The sequence below is a fragment of the Neodiprion lecontei genome, chromosome 2 (genome assembly GCF_021901455.1).
Source record: "Neodiprion lecontei isolate iyNeoLeco1 chromosome 2, iyNeoLeco1.1, whole genome shotgun sequence".
NCBI classification, from domain to species: Eukaryota; Metazoa; Arthropoda; class Insecta; order Hymenoptera; family Diprionidae; genus Neodiprion; species Neodiprion lecontei.
This window is the reverse complement of record NC_060261.1, coordinates 16,150,309-16,164,499: the sequence shown is the minus strand read 5'-3', so window position 1 is coordinate 16,164,499 and position 14,191 is coordinate 16,150,309. Positions and strand designations below refer to the sequence as shown.

At 40.8% G+C, this 14,191-nt stretch overlaps 1 protein-coding gene across 10 annotated transcripts in view; it reads left to right on the top strand.

The window, feature by feature from the left end:
- The window catches only part of LOC107217046 (CUGBP Elav-like family member 2), a 373,474-nt gene that overhangs the window by 28,602 nt on the left and 330,681 nt on the right, over positions 1 to 14,191 (top strand). For 9 of the 10 annotated variants that reach the window (XM_046730072.1, XM_046730081.1, XM_046730074.1 and 6 more), the window contains exon 2: positions 11,305 to 12,513. In XM_046730072.1, coding sequence (XP_046586028.1) covers positions 12,344 to 12,513 — 170 coding nt within the window. In that variant the 5' untranslated portion in view covers positions 11,305 to 12,343. The remainder of the gene's footprint in view (positions 1 to 11,304; positions 12,514 to 14,191) is intronic. The other variant, XM_046730073.1, reaches the window with a different exon arrangement.

Below are 14,191 nucleotides of genomic sequence, written 5' to 3'. Positions count from 1 at the left end.
AGATAAGTTTAACGGCGTGTATATTCTTCAGCAGTAAACGTTGAATGAAATGCGCGGTTGTAAAACTTATTAAGAAACCATTTATTGTCCAGTTTTTAGAATTGTGGTGCAGTACGTTTGATACGAATAGACTGCAGGATGCCACATAAAAGTACATTATGACTCAGTAAATGTTCAACGCACTTCGCGATTCGTACCTAGCGTTACTTCTTTTCACTCTAAGCAAAAAAAAATATTTCTCACATAGGTTAGTAATGTTTTTTTTAATAAATCTGGGCTTGAGCTGATAAAAGCGCGAATTGATGGAGCAGCGAAGGCTTCTTTGCCTTTTACAAAAATCCCTCCAGCACAGCTACTGCAAATCAGAAAACAAAATATAAAACGTGTCTTGCAGCCGTTACTGAATGTCTTCAGATTTGTCGACTCGTCGGTTCTTTTTGGTGAAACGGAAATCCAAATCTTTATGTCGTTGTGTCATGTTAACTTGAGATAAAGGAATCGTAAGCATCGTGCGATGTTTGAAACGTTTAGTTGGTGACAATTTCAAGAAGATCCCATATTCGATTCCTTTCATTTCAATGTCAAGGTCGTATCGCTTGTCGTGATAAAGAAAGTACCGGAAGTGTAACTCACCGCGATTTTCTTGATTTCGTAATATATTGTAGCACATCGGAAAACATTGATGAATACTTATTTCTTTTTACCTAATGAACAAAAAACTAACGCTCCCAATCGATTTACTCTTAACCATCACTGAAAATCAATTCAATCAATTTTCCTGAATTTAGAGGCATAGAGGCATAAAATTTTTTGATAAAACTATAGTTGGTCATTATTCAATGTCAACAGATAATAATGGACGTTTTTGACCCTTTATACTAACGAACTGACCCATCAAAAACACATGTCCATTATTTTTTCTTTTCATATTCAACAACATATTACGAAATGAAAAAAAAAAAAAAAAACAGTGAAGTACACTTCGAATACTTTCCTTGTCAGAATAGCTTGGCATGATCTTTAAATAATAAGTTGATAAGTTTACTAACCTGAACTTCCTGTGTCTTGTTTTCTGCTCGAATTCGTTGATCTACAAATTTTCTCTGTAGTGAAAAAACAACGTTTCAATTGAATCCAATTCGGTTGACTTCGGTTGCACCTTTCTAACCCTCGATTTGCCGTTTTTAATACTTCTCAATAAATAAAAGCATCAAAAGTTCCCGACCACAACTCGAAACGATGGTCCATTTCACAGCAGGACTCGTGCCCTTGTCGCGTGTCGCTTAAGAGGCACTTGGACGCGTCTGGCGGATGAATAAGAGGCCAGCCCAGCCTTCGGCGCAGCTTTTCTTCGCGACATTAATGGGCATCTGGACAAAGTTCTCTTCTGCTGTTCGTACTGCCATACTTCGTTCTTGTTAAACGATTCTGCGACCGACATTGCGTCCCTCGATTTATTTTATCCTGAAAAGAAAACGAGACGCCTGTTCCAACTGGAGAAGATGACACGGCGAAAATGCACTGAATATTGAGCGAGCCAGGCTGTGTTCGATAATTTACATTACTTTGCCGAAGCGGATTGCAATAACTTTACAGCCAGCAGCTGAGTATCGGTAATTTGAATGCATAGTTTCCTAATTTATTTCTCTATTTATTCATCATGCAGAGAATTGATGGAACAGGAGATGCATCGCTAAATCAGTTCATTAACGCCTTAATTTAATTATTTGTTCATTCGATCATTCTGTAGTAATAGAATTACTGTCAATAATAATTTCTAAATCGAACTACGGCATGCTTTGATCAGAATTCATTTCATTCTCTGTAAATTTTCACGTACATCGAAATATTGATTATAGGTTTTCAGCTTGCGTAAAGGTTTTCCAATGTGATAAAAATGAACAGGAACAATCCTGAAATTTTTGATTAATTTCATTGATTTTACGCGATTCAGAAAATTCCGTTCGATCAAATCGCAGCTACAATTTTGGATCCTTATTTGTTTGTCACGGTATTTTCATTTTATCCTTTTTTGACCGAAGGATACGCACTTGCTTGATAAAATGAATGTGGAAATGGTGAGAATCACGTCATCTTCGACAGGTCGTAAAAGCTTGAAAGTGTGGCATAAACCAGCGATATCGGGGAGAGTTTCGATACGATCAGAACGCATCTGGATGTGACAACCACCCGGGGGCGTATGGACCAGCTTTTCCCGGCACCAGATGTGACCCATAGGCACTTGAGGCGATAATATACAAAATTCCCGCCCACGGAGATAAGACGAAGGGGGCGTTATTCTCGCCTGCGAAGCGAAGTGTCGCTGCGGGATGCTCTTGACAGTAAACTCGCATGCCCGGTTCCATGGATTACAAATATCACCGGTGTAAAAATGGGGCACTAAATATCCACTATGGAAATGGACGAGAGAGTGAGGAGTAAATTTCAGATACGAATACCCGCGTAGAAAATTCGGGTTTTGTCTGAAACATTTTCCCGTGAACGAAACACGGATTACGATAGCACAAAAATCATAACAATCCTTCGCAAAAAAAAAAAACAGGAAATAGAAAACAAACTTTAAGACTTCGTGAAGAATTATTTTCACTCATGAGCGTGGATGACCAATATGGCGCTGAAACAACAGCTGGTCAATTTGAGGTTAGTTTTGCAGATATCAAGGCACGGAGAAATCTCTGCCAGTTGTTATGCTATGATTCCGTCGCGTAAAATTGTTTTGTAACGCGAAAGAGGAGAGAATAAAACTTTTTAGGTCAAGTAAGACTGTTGGTTTTAGATATTTACTGCCACCAGGTGGCGCCAAACATTGTGCTAGAATTTAGAATATCTACAACCTTTGTCATTAAAAATTTGATTCATATGAAAAATTTCACTTCAACAGCGATGCAATTTCGGTAGCGATATCGCGTTGTCACGTAAGTTTCTTTTAAAGCGCCATTCAAATAAGCTTAAGATTGAACCCTGCAGTTTTCTGGTCAATATAAAGCCCAGAGCAGTCAACGCCCTGCACCGTAAATGGTTTGAGAGTGCGTGTCGGGAGTCGTTGACACTATTTTAACCCTTAACGTCCTGAAACCTGTTTTCCATTAACCCCGCAGCTTTTGTCATGTTTTGATTGCCGGGCCATAAATTCACTCAAGTCACAGTTCCACCTACTTGGGCTCGAATCGTGGGTCGTAAGTCAGGGCGAAATTCACCGGTGACAAAGTTATCTGTCTTGCAAAATATTTCCGTTCTCCTTTTACTCTGCCGCGAAAGTGTTTCTTGGAATTTTTTTTATTTATTTTTTATTTATTTATTTATTTTTTTTCTCGTAATGTTTGAGTGTTTGCAATCAAGTCCGCGAATATTACTGTCCCGAAACAAAAAGAAAAAAGAAAAAAAAAAAACACGGTTCCGAACTCCGAAGTGATTGCAGGTACTAAATTCAGTGAATGGAGTCCGGGGAAGCAGTTCGAGCCATAGAGACGTGAAAGCATTAGAGAATTACGGTTTCTCGTCGAAGCAATCATGGTAATGCACCGGGTCATCAGTGCTTTGTGCGCCGATGTACCGCTCTTCGTCTTTCTATTGAAATTAGTTATTCATTTCCGATAATAACTCCGCGTGCTCGAAGCCTTCAGCTTTAAGAATTCGCACAGTCGCGTGTTGCGTCCAACAGCCATCCTCTTTAACGAACGCCGGAGCCAAGGCGACCTGTCCAGTAGACAAGGGACGATACCTCGAAGTAACGATCATAGAAAAGCCCCGACGCTTCAGGATCAGAGATACTGTCGAACTTTCCCATTCGGTTCACAAACTCTCGGGTTGAACTCGCGCCACGCCATTATACTATCAACTTTTCCCTCACTCGAGCGCAATCGATCATGAAACTCTACTTGGACAACAAGAAGAAAGGCCATTCGATGTGACCAGTTCTTCTCGACTTTTCACTCTCGAAAGCAAGTTGTCCTCTTTCAACGGCGATCGAAATGGACCAACTTCTTTGTTCTATTTAAATCGATTGCCATTCTGGACTAATGACTGTGCCGTTGGACAGTAGAAAAATAGTCGCCCATCATTCCGCCGGCCTGCACTTGCCGCTGCACTTGAACACGAGCTTTTATTAAAATTGGATCGACCGTTAAGAATGGACTGCTGCAGGGAGACGAGAACCATTAAACAAATTAATCGCGTCCTTTTGGGTGGGCAATGGCTGAGCGAATAAAACGGATGACGTTGAACCGCCTCGATTATCAAGACTTATCACTTGTTGCTCATCTTTCACATCTGCACATTGGACTATCCTATCTTTTCCTCTTGCACTGGGCTTCTTACATTCTAGTGACATTTCAAATCGAACGGACTACTTTTTTGAACGACCATTATCGATCTCGATCTTCACCATGTTTCTTGTACTGAAAATGGGTGCAAGCTTCTGAGCTGATCCAAAGGTCATTTCGTGATTCGGTTGGTTACCTAGTGGAAGTGATAGAACAGATATTTTAGTACTCCGGTCGGTTGCTTATAGATGAAAGTTTAATTGTCTATAGTGATGCCTGTGGCTGATTTCACGCGGTCTTGAACCAGTATATTCACATATCAACTCACACGAATGTAGTACTAAAGAACGCTATCAAAAAATTACATTGTTTTTCTAAAGGTATTTCGCCAATTATATTTTTTTTTATCGTTACTTCTGAAGTAATCTGAAGACCCGTCATACAGCCCGAGTGACGAAGTGAGATAGTTTTCTGTTTGGTGCCTATTAGAGAAAGAAAGAAAATCAAAATAAGCGAATTTTTTGTGAAAATTTTTATGGTTTACAATAATTTTTAAAAGCACAGAAGCATTTGTCCGATTCATCCCAAGTTGCTAATTGGGATTTTTTTCTGTCCTTTAATAACTCTTCTCAATGTTACTCTTTTTAATAACCACTATAAAGAAAATAATCCCACTTCGCAACTCAGTTTAGATGCAGATGATGCTTGACTCTTATTGAAAACAAAAATGAGAACTTTCAGAACTTTCAAAAATTCCGCAAATGTTGATTCTTTTCTTTTTTCAGAACCATCCAGTTTACAAAAAGTAAATCCACTTTGTCAGTTGAATTTGACATGTCGTTAGCCTATTTTACAAGATAAACCAAACTGGACAGAATACTTGAAAAACAAAAATACAACTATTGACAGCTTTTTTTGCTACCACATCAAGGTCAGATATGAATATGAGTATGATGGCTTCAAAGCGTGTGAAACGAACTACGAAAATGACAATAGACAATCAAACTTCTCCATAAACGACTAAGATATGAGCTACATAAGAAGAGACTGCGCGTAGAAACGGCAGTTTTGTTACCTCCGTTAACTAACCAATCCAATCACACGGTGGCCTTTGAATTAGCTCAGAGTTGTTTTGTACACTGGCGAGTGGTAGTATAACGTACCTAACGTGAATCGAAAGCGTTGATAGTCGTACAAATAAGTGATCTGCTTGACGTGAAATGACGACAAGTTAACTATTCAGAAGCTTTGAAAATTTTACTTCTATGCTGTTTGGACAAATGTTACATTGATAACTCCACGACCTAGAGCAACAAAAGATTGGCCTTTGATTCGTGCCGTTAGAATCGTTTGGCCTTGTTTTTAGTGACTTTTCAACCGTTTGCTTGGAATGTTTATTGCACCGGGTATGCGCGAAGTGTTTCGTCCCCTTCGAGACATCTGATTTTTTAAACAAATGTGAAACGCGTTCAGTAATGTGCTTTGAACCGTTGTGTTGATATGAACAAGATACTCCTGATCTAAAGAGTGATCCTGATCGAAGTCTGATCTTTTCATGACAATACAAAACACGAACTTGCGATTCGTCTAGTAGAAGACCTTCACTCGATGAAGTCAACACCAGAGGATGAAGTTTGTTTGACCAAAGAATGTAATACTTTCTTACTTTTATACAGCGTTATTCAACGTCAACGTGGAAGAGGAATAAGTCCCCGGTACTTTTTCGAGTATCAAGTTGGATGGAAGAAAGCGAGCAACTTTTGAATCTAACAAAAATTGAGTTAGATGTGTACGACGGCGGTTTGTATAGACGTTGTAGACGTTGTACACCTTTTGAATATACACTGCCGGGCGGTGAAAATATTGCGACTGCCTCGGAGCAAGCGCAGCGTAACTTATGTTATTGAATTTGTTTAAAACTTTTCAAATCCAGTCAACGGGTCACGACTTTTGAAGCTTGCCAACGACAACGAAGCGGAAGAAAAGGCGGCGAAGAAAGTCCACCGAACGTTCAAAGAGCCGTGAATCATTTGTGTTTAGAGAAAAGTAGTTGCGAAATTTCGCTTCGCGTGAGTTGCGGTTTTTAGTGCGAATTGAAAGACCAACTGGTCGTTAATTCTCTCGTCGATCTTTCAGGGTCGTAAATCTTTCGCGGGGGATTATTGCTATCCGACCGATTGATCAGACCAGGTGGAATGATCGCGGTGCATAAAATTCCAGGCAAATAACGAGTCCCGCCAAAGACTCGGGTACTTCGGCACACTGCAATTAGACTAATTACACCAATTGTTCTTTCTAACTTCTACGACTCTTCGCCGGTCGATTCTTAAATACCGGAAAATTGCTTCAACCCCCCACAAATTTATATCCCCAAAGTTTTGTGTAATTATTTGAACCAATGTTCCGGACATCCGGCTGGCATTCGCAAGTCGATTGAAACCCCTCCCTCCTTCCACAAACTGTTCTTTCACCAAAGAAAGGTAATTCATTCTCTTCAAATCACACAAAACTCAGATCTTCAGCTATCGGTGAATTTATCTCGGGCTTGACGAGATTCAGTCTATTAGAATGGTTCCAGTTCTCTTGAGATTTTCACAATGCCTGTATAGAACGTAAGCCACACATGAGGTGATTTCTGGGAACTTGACTCGTACGACAAAGATCGTTCACTGTCTAATTGAAAACAGATCTAACGATCTAAAAATTTAGACTATCGCGAAGATTAGCTAAGATACAAAGATGCGTGGCGGTCAAAAAAGGATATGCGATCATTCACGAGCCAATCTTCTAGACAAATGTTCCTCCATTAATCAGATTATCAGAGCCAAGAATGCTGAATTCGTACGTTCAATGTGACCGTCTGCGGATTTATTGAATCATGTTTTTCGGCTGACAGAATAGCTTCGATGATGCAGTATCCTCTATCATTTATTTCCGGTTTCTCTTTCAGTCCCCGAAAGTATCTTAAGAGGGTCCATTTTCGTTGGTGGATTTTTCTTCTTTTTTTTTTGTTTTTTCTTCTTTTTTCTTTCTTTTCGTCCCTGTTTTTTCCTCGGAACTTGTTTGTGGCCGATGTGCTTAGGCTCGCTAAATGTTCCCTCGTCAACGGAAAAGCAACGTGTACCGTGTCTGCAGCTTCCCAATGGCTCGAGAGAGCCATAATTGAGCAATCTGGTGATTGAAGATCCTGACGCCCTGCGACCCGACCCGATTTGGGGTCGGCTTCAAGACCGTTTTCCATCATTCGACTGCGCGGAATAAAAAAAAAACCAAGGATGAAAACGAGCTGTAGAAAAAAAGAACGAAGGAGAAAAAGCGCAAAATGAATCCCTAAGGACACTGGGGCTGCAAGCTCATTCATTATTTATCTTTCGTTTCCTCCTTAATTTCGTGACTTCTCTTCTCACCCTCTTGTTTGAATCTTGAGCCTTTGATCAAGTTGCCAATTCGTCAATAGAACGTACTCGAATGATTTTTCTTCACTTCTTTTTTTTTCAATATTTTTTTTTATCCTGCAATTTTTGTCCTGATTTGTATCGTTCGTCGGATCGGATCGAAAGAGCTTCTAGCTTCAATGACAGACAATATTTATGCCCGCAGGGCTTCGGGAGGCTCAATGGAGCACCCTGTTCTGCACGGCGTTGGGTATTATAAACGGCAACCAAAAGCCGACCGAAAACAGTAATCCGTCAATAGACGCGGGGTTGGCGGCGGAGGATTCCATCACTAATCACTAATTAGTCAATTAGTCAGTGTGCAATTTTCCGCGCGATCGTTGCGCATCGGCTGTTCTAACCTCTCGTTACACTAAAACCTGCGTCGCTACTCTATTCTATTGATATCCATGGTGGTTCAATTACGCTTCGTGAACTCACAATAATACTCACTGTTATTGGACCGCCGGGTATTACTAATATTGCTAATATTGCTAATATTGCTATTACAATTGCAAACCGTCATTGCGTGAACTTCTGTCCACTCTCAGGGGAGAGTTCTGACCATCAGTCGAGCATTAATAATTTCCATGACGTTGGGGAGTTTATTATTGAATTTTAAAAGAATATCGTAAAACGTATCGATTTAAAGTTTTGTTGATATCTACATTTGAACAAAAAAGATTTTCAGGTGTTTAGCCTTTTTTTTTGCCTGCGTTCCGTATGTGAAGTAACCGCTTTTACGAAAGTACAAGAAAGAGCACTTCAACCTTCTACTACTAAAAAGTGCTCCTTTTTGTGCTCCGCTATAAAAAATTAAGCCATACTTTGTTAGATAAAGTATCGTGTGCACCATGAGGTCCAAGTCTTTTTGCTTCCTTGATGCACAATCTACCGTTGAAATAATTTCCAAAAGTAGACCATCGGCTCTGCGATTACTCGACGCATGAGTGACAATTGAGTTTGACAAAGTGAATATGCTGGTGTTACATGGTAAACTGGGTTTAAGGATGATTTCGCTGAACTATACTGAACCAGGAGTTACGAAAAGAGTAAAAATTGTTTCAAAAATCTCTAACAATGCTATTTTCCTCAATGGTAGTGAAAACCAATGAAACAATGTCCCTGCTAGAAATGAATCTGACTAAATTCGAATGACTTAACTTATGACACTCAACAGTTCCAGAAAAGGTTTCATTCGTATGAGAACGTTCAAAAACATGTAAACTTCGGTATTTTTGTTTTTCTATTTTATTCAATTCTAACGTTGTGAGTTCAATTCTTCTGCCTGCCAGATAATCATTAATTCTCTGAGATACATTCACGACATCTTACATTGGGAAATATCAATTCAAGGTACGATGTAAATCCAATGAAACAAATCTATTACTTGGGGGAGTTGGAAATGGACGATATGACACTGGGCAAATTTGCGAGGATACAACAAAGCCTCTATGTCGCGGTGACATCAGTATTGTTATTATTATTACTCCACGGCTATGTCTGAAAAGGGCTTCTCCCGTGTTTATCTAGACATGCCGGTTCTCTGTTGTGGTGTTGAACACGCGATATGCTTAGCTGTGCGGTAACAACGATATCATCCGAGCTATGAATCGTCCGAATACCGTGTCTCCTGTTTGTCACTAGGAAACAGACCCCGTTCGTCTCGTCTCTCCTTCTCCCCTCCTCCCCTCTCCTCCCAGCCCCCCACTCTCTTTCACGGTTCAATTTCACTCCTGTCCGTTACAATTACGCTTCAAAGCCACTTCTCGGCTCGTGTCGATCTAGCATTTGGTCAAATTCATTACGGATCATCATCGCCCGTCAGAAGCAATCGATGCAAATTGAATAAGACCAGTGAACAAGTTTTCGTTATTCAGATATCTTTACCAGCCGAATCACGGCGCTGAGTTAGTCTTATCTCTGAATCTATCTTATATGCTCGACTGTGTGTGAGACAACGAACAGGTCATGTAAAGTCTGACGGCTGACTTTGCACTAAGAATCAGCAAAGATGTCACCTGAGCTGGCAAGTTATCCATATCTTAGTCAGCGTCCAAGTGGCGTGACGCGGTTGCATGAAGGAATGTCTAACCATTTTATTCATCGGTATACGTACGTCGGACGATACCTTCGATACTTGTATAAGAATCAAAACAAACTCCTCGCGATACCAGCATTTTTTTTTTTTTTTTTTTGTCAATTTCTTTATTTTTACCAAGATCTGGATTACTCTGTTAATCGACAAATCGTGGGTGGAAGGAACAAAATAGCTGACTTAGAATATAATGAAAGGGGCTACTTCCGGTTGCCAAAGCAAACAACGTTATTTCATTGTCTCGAATTTGATTCATTGTCAGTATTCTGGCTTGATTTTATGATCATTACGCATGCACATCACATTATATCAGTTGGCAGTTGTTTGAATACTACTTTTGAGGCTCGGCGTGGATTCCTCGCCGCGATGGCCGTTCATCATGTCGCTGAATCCGGGAAAACATTCGCCCTCAAGTCGTGCAGTCGTTCGTTATGCTCAACCCCTCATACCCAGCGAATAAAATAACTGGGGTACAAGGGTGAATTCTCTTTTTAGGACGTAAATTTTCCAACGCCTGAAACCTCAAAACGAGCTGTGGATTTCCGGTGTCGCAATAAAGAAGCTTATCAATTTCCTCTGCTGGAACTCTCCATGACCTCGAACAACCTATGATGTTGCAATTATTGCAAATGTTTCTTGAGATGCCAAATTCATGGAAAGACTATCAAATCTCTCTCTGGTACTTGCAACAGGATTCGTGCACAATTTTCGAAACATTGTTTTCAGAAGAGGCCCGGCCTTTAAGTTCAAATAAGGATACGACTCTTTAGCTGAAAATTTGACCTCTGTAATCTGTCTCACAGACACATTTGACCCCGTTGTTGAAAAATTTCCCTTGGAAATTGCTGGGAGGGTTATTTAATTTCACTTAGATCCTTGCAGAATCACTTTTTCGCAATGTTCGTAACACCGGTGTCAAAAGTGGAACCGTATCTATCCTGAGAACAAAAACACCAACTTACGGTTGAACATGTTAACCTCTATGATGCGTTTCATACGGACACGATGAGTCTCGTTCACGAAAAGAGTAGAAAACGAACGAATGTTCCTTTTAGATAGTCGAAATGACTCTTAAATTTTTCCTAGTTCCATTCAGAATGATCCTCTCATTATTTTTGTGAAACTGGTGTCAAATGTGGGATCAAGTCTATCCTGAAGACGAAAACACCAGCTTATCGTTGAACATATTTGACCTATGTGATGCTGATTTCACCCTAACATGTTTAGTCTCATTCATGAAAAAAGTAGAAAATGAATGAACGTTCCCTTTAGATAGTCGGAAGAACTATTAAATTTTTCCTAGATCCATACAAAATGTTCGTCGCATCATTTTTGTGAAACTGGTGTCAAAAGTGGGATCAAGTCTTTCCTGAGAACGAAGACACCAGCTTATCGTTGAACATGTTTGACCTCTGTGATGCTGATTTCACCCTACAACGTTTAGTCCCGTTCATGAAAAAAGTAGAAAACGAATGAATGTTCCTTCCAGATAGCCAGAAGGGCGACGTCTCGCGACGCGCCGCAGCAGAACGAGGATGAAGAGCCGATCAAAATAACGACAGGACCTGAAATTCGGCGAGGTGTTGAATGCGGAATATTTTTCAATAATACGCTCGTTCGGCAAGGGAGAAAAGCGGCTGAGGGGTGCCGGCGGAGCCGCAACGGTGACGAGATGATGGAGGGGATCGACGCGTCCGATAACGCTTATCTGGAGGCGCGATAGCCGCGCTGCGTTTGCCGCCTCAGTCGAGTCGTGGACCTCAGGTGCTTTTGGATCGTTTCGTGCGTGAGAATCGTGGTTCAATTAGTACGACGCTTCTCGTCTCTTTGTTTTTGCCCGGTTTCCCTCCCCCACCCCCTGGTTTTGGTTTATTAGTGAAGTGGATTTCTCGAGCTCGGGAAGCCTTCGAAGATCGGAAAAGTTGGGAAAATTCGTCGGCGAAGCAACCGGAAGCGGTTCAGATTTTCTTGCAGCTCCTTCCCTCTACCCTTTGCCGCAAGCTCAAGCTGCAACAAGGCTTTAAGAACCCCCAGGGAACAAAGGAACTACACCCAGAGTGCACCGCCGGCACGGCAGGCCAAGTTTCTAATTAAACTTAAACTTTTAATTGACTTATTATAAAGCTGCGCCCTCTTTGCCCGGGTCTCAGCGTTTTGAGACCCTCAAGTGTGCACCGGATTCTCGAGATTAGTCCGTTCCAACGATAGTGTGTATCGATCAAACCGGACTCCGAACTTCGATATCTAATCGGTGATTCCCGCTCCGCCATATTGCTCCAGCTACTCGCCACCGCCGGAGTACCTTGCAGGACGTTTTCAAAACGTTTTATCTAATAATCATTCGTGGTGAAGTGAAGTGCCGCGCTACACTAAATTCCGTATAAGTCGTCCTAGAGGTTGTGTGTCAAGTGTGCTAAGCGGCGTTTGGGGGTTCAAACCTTCAAACCTCAAGCAGAACGCTGTCTTCCGCAACGTTAGCCAGCGCTCAGCTGGGCGGACACCGCGTTTTCATCCCCAGGAGGTCCCCCATGAAAATGCTCCACTCGCTGAACGCCCTGGCGGGTAAAATCTCGCCGGGTTCACCGACCGACAGCAACGCCAACAAGGTTCACATGCACAACAACAACGTTGTTCACCCTCATCCCTACTCCAAGCAGCCACCCCAGCAGCAGAGTAACAGTGACCAGAAGGAAAACACGTGAGTATTCGTCTATCCTTCGCCGTTCTATGAATTTTTTCAACCATTTATCTGGGTCCCAGGAAACGAAAAACAGGCTCGATGCCTGAGGATGTTGGATGGTTGGAAATTGAAAATTATGTTGTTTGTAACTTACGCACACTTTTCTAAAAATACGAAGATAGATGATATTCGAGATGTAAATAAAAGCTCACAATCAGATATTAATCGCATCATTTCAAATCGCTTCAGATTTGTTGAAAGTACAATTGATTCGTTCTGTTACACTCAGCTTAGGCTTATCTCATTTTTGGAAGACTTTTTCTTGCTGCAAGTTGACTGAATTTCACGGCAAAGTGTGCTTTTGTCATATTGACATCATTTAATGTTCAATTTTACAACATTACATCGATGCTGATTACAATCAACGAATGGCAATATAAAATTGACTATTGAGAAAAAAGGAAATTTGTCTGAGTGACGGTGTGAAAAATAGTATTTCGATTAAAACAAGCTATCAATTAAAAGAGCATCAATTTTTGGCTAACCAACCTCCTGGAAGTAGCAGTAAGCACAAATGGAACCTAGGTTTGAGGTACTTGAAACAAACATTTTGATCGATTATTTACTTGCCAATAAGTTCAAGACCCTGATCTTGGGTCCGACATTTGTTAGACGTTCACTTCAAAAATGTTGTCCAAACTCATTATTCGCAGTTTACAATCTCGTCTTGCTGACTGGTAAGAAAAAAAAAAAAAAAAACGATTTCCTATCGGGGTACAAAATCAGGAGGGTTCAATTTTCGAATATGAAATTGATAACATTATGTCATTCCTTCCATTTGGAAACTGATCCATCAGAAAGTAGTTAGTCGATTGATGGTTGAGATTGTTCTTTAGGGACTCAAGTGAACCTGATTTTGAGTCTGTACGGACGATTTGATACAGAGAAACTTCCCATCTTTCAATGTTAACGTGAACTAAACACTAACCTAATAACAAATAGTCAATTGATGGTGAAGAAAGCTGTTTCATCTTTCCATTAGCGGAACCTGATCTTCGTCACTTTTTACGGTCAACTTAATTCTGAAAACACACTATCCGGTGTAAGTCTGGTGATCGAAGAAGACATTTCACGTTTTCGACGACTTTCATCTCGGTCCTCTAAATCTTTGAAAAGCATATGTCACAGAGCTCGAAGGTCGGACTGAAATGTGAAAGAGCTTTTCGTCAGTTACACAGTACTATACATTAAATACCCTGTGCCTTGAGCCCACCGAGCATTGAAGATCCCATTCCACCTCAACATTGAAAGGGTCTTCGCATGACGGTTGGAAAGTGATTCGGTGGGTCTCTGAGCCCTTCATTATTCTGTTACGCTACATAAACGCATAAGACGTTTCAAAAGACGTTGCCAAACTCCTTGGATGCGAACCATGACTAAGGGCTTGTTAAAACTACTTCGGTACTCCGTGAGATGCTTTTTTCACGTCCTTGTTATCATCCTTGCGATCGTATCACAAGTAGCGTGAAAAATTTTCAACCTTGAAACAGCGACGAAACATTTTCAGCTCAATCTTTGCAGTCTGAAGGGTCTCTTTGTAAACCCCTTGCTGATAATTCCTCTGATACAATATTCTTCAAAGATCCATCACAAAGCACGTTTAAAAATCGAAACAAAAGCAATACGACCAAGAGAT